Below are 6,350 nucleotides of genomic sequence, written 5' to 3' on the forward strand. Positions count from 1 at the left end.
CGCAGTCGGCGGCCGCGGCAGCGGCTCCAGCTCCGACGTGCCCGGCGGGGGCCGGCGTGGAGGCAGCGCGCCGTCTCTTCCTCTCCTCCCCCGGCCCTGAGGATGCTGCCCAGCCCGGTCACTTCCACCCCCTTCTCGGTCAAAGACATCCTCAAGCTGGAGCACCCCGCCGCCCTCCTGCCCGAGCCGCCCGCCTGCGCGCGCAGGCAGCTAGGAGCCGCTTACAGCGCCGAGCACGGCCCCGTCAAGGCCGAGGAGGAGTACGACCTCCTGCGGAGCTCCTGCGGGGAGGAGGAGGTGGACCTCGGTAAGTGCCGGAGCCGTGGGCTGGACTGGCAGAGCCCCGCTGTCAGCTTGACGGCCCCTCCGCTCCCCCGGGGCTGCTCCGACCTGCGCTTGGGAGGCGGGAGACCCTTGCCAGAAACCGGCTTTAGAAACGATTCGGCGAAACAACAACAACAAGCTGGGGTGGGCCGGGTGCAGGGCCGTGCTCAGCCCGGGCGGGCTAAAGCGCTTGCCGGCTGCGGCCTCCCCCGCGCGGGGCTCCCGCAGACTCACGCTGCCCCGTGGTGCTTGCGAGACAGACCCTTGCGGCCGGCTCCAGACACCCCTGTCTGTCGCCTACCCGCCTTCTCTCGGGCACGGCCGCCCTTGCAGAGGGCAGCGCCGGGGCAACGGGGTACGTGCCGGGGGAGTAGTCTAATGCTAGGCACGGGGTCTGCAAACAAGGGGAGGGCTGAACACGCACAAGACAAGAAGTCAGGGCCCGGGGCGCAGCGGCTTTCCGCACTGCATGCAGGTGCCGCCGGCAGCGAGGCTGGTGTTTAAGAGCTTACGTCTTTAAAGCGGGGAACTGAACAATGGATACATCACCAAACCCTGCCTTTCACTGCCCCCTTAATGTGATTTTCACAGCGTGGCCTTGTGTTTGCTGACTTCTGCTTCATTCAAAAACGAGAAGAAATCACTCGCAGAGTAACAAGTCCGCGCAATTACTGCCGCTGCGCAGCGCGCGGCGGAGCGACGCAATCCAGGCGCGCAAACGGGAGAGAGACAAACAACAGTGAAACTCCTATTGCTAAAACTGCTCCTTAAAGACATATAATGGATGGTCATTTTATTCCTTTGCTTTCCAGTCTCCTCCTCTTAGTTTTCGCTGTATTGTGCGCCAATGCCAGCCTTGCGTGGCTCCTCGGGTAAATCCCGGAGCAACCCGAATACATGCCAGAGCCGCTCCGATACAAGAGCGCGGGGCCGGTGTGTGCCGGTGCCAGCGCCGCCCCCTGCCACACCGCGGGCTCCGGCGCGCGCGAGATGGGAGCAGACGGCCGCGCAGGCTTCCCCGCGACGGAGACCTCCGCGCCCCGCGGGAAGCCGCGCAGATCCGCAGGGCGGGCATCGCCTGCGCGGACACGGGTGCTCGCGCCCGCCTCGATGCCCCGCCGTGATTTAAACCAAGCCCGACACTGCAAACAATCGCCCCGGAAACGCGTCCCGTTGGTGCGGGGGGCATCTACCGTAGCCGGGGCAGGAAACAGCGCAGCCGGCTTGTGGCACGGGAAGAGGGCCGGGCCTTGTTCCCGAGCCGGCTTTTGAGAGGAGAAACCTCAAGTCGGAACAGCTGCCGCCAGTGCGAGGAGACGGGCCAGGGGAGACGCGAGGCTTTGCAGCCCTCGTTTTCCTTGTCTCGACTCTAAAAAGTCCTGGGCTCATCCCCCTTGCCGGCACCGCAGGAAGACGCGGGCTTCAATGGCAAACCCGGCCGCCTGTGCATGCACGAGGCTCTTACATTTGCCACGGATCCCTCCTTTCTGTACTCTCCGAGGAGCAAATCTTGCTCATCAACCCCAGTGAAGCAGGCAGGGCTGCGTAAGGGAAGGAAGTTTTGTTTGAATATACCATTTGAAATAATGGTCTCCTACTGGTAACAAGGGTCGCAGCGTCCTTTTGCTGGTGCACCAGAAAATGTAGGGAAGGCAGGGGTTTTTCTTGTGGTATCTTTTATTAAACCGAGTGTATCGTTGGGGGAGATGTTGGACAAGCTTTCCAGCACAAAGTGCCTTTCACACTGTGCCAGAAAGCTCGTCCTACATCCAAAGAGTTGATCCAACAGAAGACATCAGGAAAACACCCTTTCTTTTCATAATGTAACTAGTTTCAGTAAGCTAAGCTTGAGAAAGTCCCTTTGTTGAGTTAATGGAAAGGCTGCTCCGGTTTAACCAGCTTTTACTATAAACGTTTGTGGTAGGGGTGGCTCAATTAGTTGCACTAATAGACATTTCCTACATGTTATTATATGGCAAAAAATAAGCACCCCCCCCCCCCAAAAAAAAGGGGGTTAAAGTAGTTGCTGAATTTAGCTTGATCATCTGTAGTCCACAATTAGTGGTCACAACCCCCACCCCACAAAAAGCCCATCACTGTACACAGCCCAAGTGTGAAAAATGCAGCTCAAGTGTGTTTAACCCTTATGGGCACGGACCGGAAGAGGTCTCACTTAGCTTTGTGCTTGGCCTGTTTTTCAGGGAAGTGTTTGATCGCTGAGTCTTTCGAGATGGAGAAGAAAGAGGAGGACCCCTGCGAGCGCCCCAAGCAAAGGCAGAGGAGAAAACCCCGGGTGTTGTTTTCCCAAGCTCAAGTATTCGAACTGGAAAGGCGATTTAAGCAGCAGAAGTACCTCTCGGCACCGGAAAGGGAGCACCTAGCTAGCATGCTGAAGCTCACCTCCACTCAAGTAAAGATCTGGTTCCAAAACAGGAGATATAAGTGCAAAAGACAAAGGCAAGATAAATCCCTGGAGCTCTCTGCCCACCCGCTCCCTCCGAGGAGAGTTGCTGTACCTGTACTGGTCAGAGATGGCAAACCATGCCTTGGGGGCTCCCAGGCTTACACTTCCCCTTATAATGTTGCTATCAGCCCTTACTCCTATAATACCTACTACAGTGGCTACAGCAACAGCCCGTACAGTGCTAACTACAACTGCAGTTATGCTGGGGTGCCCTCTGTGCCAACTAGTGCTACACCAGCCGGGCACATCATGAATATGAGCTTTAGTATGTCTAACGCTGCTCAGAACCAGCCTGGCCACTTGCAAGCCACACTGCAAGCAGGGATCAGGGCATGGTAAGTGGGACGTTAGGACTACCTGGAAGATGTGTGCCCTGAGCAGTACCGCCACTGGAACCATCCAGGACACAGACTGAAGCCGGAGAGGCTCAGAAACCTGAAGGGCGTCTCCTGCTCTGTGTATCTGGACATTTCCTGCACAATCCCAGTCTGCTACACAAGCAATCTGCTGCAGCTCCTCACTGAAGCTGCTGCTTAAAGGACACGGGGTTAGAAGGGGCCCTTGAAGCTACCAAGCTGCGACAACTGAAAAGTGAACTACTGATTATTTATTTAACACAGGAATTTTCAGCTACATCCCTCTCTCCATCCCACCCCAAAAAGCATTTGCTTCTCCAGGCTACAAGGACATCCCAATAAGCTGGTGCCTTCCCAAAAGTGATTTGAAAGCAGAGACCATGCATGCATCTGTACATTTACTTTCATATGAATGGTTTATTTAAGACTTAGAGCTCCCTTCTCATCCTCTGGAATATAGTTCTGGTATATAATACTTGATTTTTTTTTTTCCCCCAGCGCACATTTTTGCTTTGTGTAATTTTTCAATTAAATAAGTTGATAACAGTATGTAATTTTCAACAACTTCTGCAATTGCTTTTTCTAACTTTTCCCGCTCATCCTTCCTAGCTCAAAATTAGCATAAAATAGGATTTACGTGGAAATAAATTTCAGTTATCAAGAGGACAAAAAGGGGTCTGAGCACAGGAATGGAAGACTAACTGTGGAATACTAATCTCCGACATCAACTCCTATTTCTAATCCAGGAGCAGCCTTTTACTTTTCTGCTTCCTTTCCCCTACATGCAACATGGCTACTGTACATACCAGCTGCTTCACAGAGAAGTCAGGAGGGTTGGTTAGTTATGGATTATCGGGTCATATCCTTAGCTGGCAAAAGTCAGCCAAACTACACTGATTTCTATTGCTGCCACGTCATTTTACATTGACCGAGGATCTGGTCCAACATATGTGAACTGTTTTACAGGTATGAAGAACTTAAAATCAGGGAGAAGGGAACACTCAGGCTGAGGAACAAGGCTAAAAACATACCAGCATAGTGGTGATGATTGTAAAGTGTCAGTTTTCAGGGACACGAGATCTGTTATGGATAGTTACAGTGATTGCTATCATGGACGTGTTTTTAAATTACCCTTCCCATACCCAAGGATGTGGTTTTATTTGAATGCATTATTAAAACAAACAAACAATGAAGAACTGTGTAAACTGTTCTCTATGTCAGAGTGGCTAGAAGTGGAAAATTAATTCTGAGAAGGGAACAGCTGTCGGCAGGGACTTTCCTGACCCCGCATAAAAAAAAAAAAAGTCTTAATAGTTCGAATTTTTTTTCCCCAGAGTTCTGCACAACATCACGGTGAGCACTGTTTTACAAATTCCTGTTCCTAACATAAGCACCTTGGGCCCCATCTGAATCCACATAGAGCTGCCATTAAAACAACCGCGCGGGTCCCAGTGATTCAAGACGGGTGTCCAGACGCTACACTGCGCAGTCAGTACGCGCAGGGCCGCGTCCCGCTTCTGCTAGTTCTAGCCCACAGCTTCCATTCAGCGCTGTTCAGGGAGGCCGAAGTCTCGTTTCCAAAACGTGCATTTGGAAGCCAGAGACTTCGTCTTCTTATCTGGAAAGTGCTTCTTGTTGAACACCATTCTCCTAAGTGATAATATTATTGCACGAGGCTTATCCGCAATATTACAGAAATATTAAAGGCATAGGTGTAGATAACTATCTGGGTAGCAAGGGTAATTACCAAAAATAAAAATCACAATATGTGTCAACTGAAACCATGCCACTCTTCTGCCAGACCCTCTGGCAAAGCATAGTTGCTGTCACTGAGAGGTTCAAAATGAAATGGTGCATGTTGTGGCCTGACAGAGCCTAGGGCACAACACAGTGCTTGAAAAGCAGGTGTGTGATATACCTTTCACTCTGCTTTACCGATAGACATGCCATACGCCGTGGAAGACACCCATACCCCCTGATCCAACCCCTGTAGTTTGGGCGAGACATTTCTCTCTTGCTGCATTCCCTTACACGTGGGAGAACTCTGCCCTCCGGACCCAATCTGGATTTCACTTCCGACATCATAGTCCTTTTACTTAAGTAAAACTGGTGCAAGGGAAAAGAGAATCGGGCCCATTTTTTCGCCACTCATCTGGGGTCTCAGGATACTAGGTTGTGCAGGATACCAGGTTGTTTTTAATACCCGTGCTTTTGTTCAGGAATTCTTCTGAGGACAGTCTCAGTTGTAATCCTCTTTTCAGGAAGAGGGAGTGCAGGGAAGGAAAGAGGTGTTATTTCACTTAGAATACCATTACGTCACATCTATCCGATGCCTACGACAACTGAATCTCCATCCTGGTTGAGATCACAACTGTGGCAATACAGCATGTCGTAGATGGAAGTAGAGCGATATCACTCCAAATGGATTTTGTTTTGAAAGCTGAGCCACACCTATGCTGTCCCAAACCTATTTGGGGCCTGGCTCTGGCATAGAGGAGACTGGAAAGATAAGAGTTCTCACAGTAAAGAGGTTGTGCATTCTCAGCATGCCTTGGGAGCCTGGTCCATGCGGTTTCTGCTAGAGCTGGAGTGAGCGTAGGGGCTGCTAGATGGTACGCAGCCAGTGGAAACTTGGCTGCCCATCAGCAGCTGACTTCCACCCTGCCCGAGGGCACTGATCTAGATGGCTGTTGCAATTCAGGGACTATTTCTGGGTGTACAAATCTTGGGACAATGAGGTGCCCAATCACGAATGTTGCCACTAGAAAAATAGTTACAATAATAAATGTGGTTCATAAGTGGATAATGTTTCCACCCTCCCCTCGAGAACCCTAACCCATTGCAAGACATCCTGTGACCAGTGCTTTTTAGACTAGTTTTAATTATACTTGCTCAACACTGGACCGAAACATACCACTGGAGACTCGTTTACAAGACGTCTGCACTCCTCTTTACTTTTTAATACTTTATTTAATATTTGTTTAACACTTAGTTTCCACTTTCCTCATAATTATTTGTTACTATTTGTAACTATATACTGAACACTGTTTCAGGAGCATTTGAAATGTGGACTGCTTGCTTAGTTTTTAAGTGGACACAAGGTCACATGGTGATGTTTCTGGTCCCTAATGGACGAGTAATTAGGAATCAGATTTCCACTGTGTACCTTTTTCATGCACAAAATTCACTTCTCCACACATATTCTC

The 6,350-nt window shown here is 50.7% G+C and overlaps 1 protein-coding gene across 1 annotated transcript; it reads left to right on the forward strand.

Annotated features, from left to right (window-relative positions):
• The first annotated feature begins 84 nt into the window (after window positions 1-84).
• Window positions 85-3,693, forward strand: NKX2-6 (NK2 homeobox 6). The gene is made up of 2 exons (XM_019504147.1): window positions 85-307; window positions 2,526-3,693. Exons 1-2 carry the CDS (start codon window positions 103-105, stop codon window positions 3,125-3,127), a joined length of 807 nt encoding a protein of 268 aa, XP_019359692.1. The 5' UTR covers window positions 85-102; the 3' UTR covers window positions 3,128-3,693.
• The last annotated feature ends 2,657 nt before the right edge of the window (window positions 3,694-6,350 follow it).

This window comes from Gavialis gangeticus, unplaced genomic scaffold (genome assembly GCF_001723915.1).
Source record: "Gavialis gangeticus isolate Ggan-Ray unplaced genomic scaffold, GavGan_comp1, whole genome shotgun sequence".
NCBI lineage: Eukaryota > Metazoa > Chordata > Crocodylia > Gavialidae > Gavialis > Gavialis gangeticus.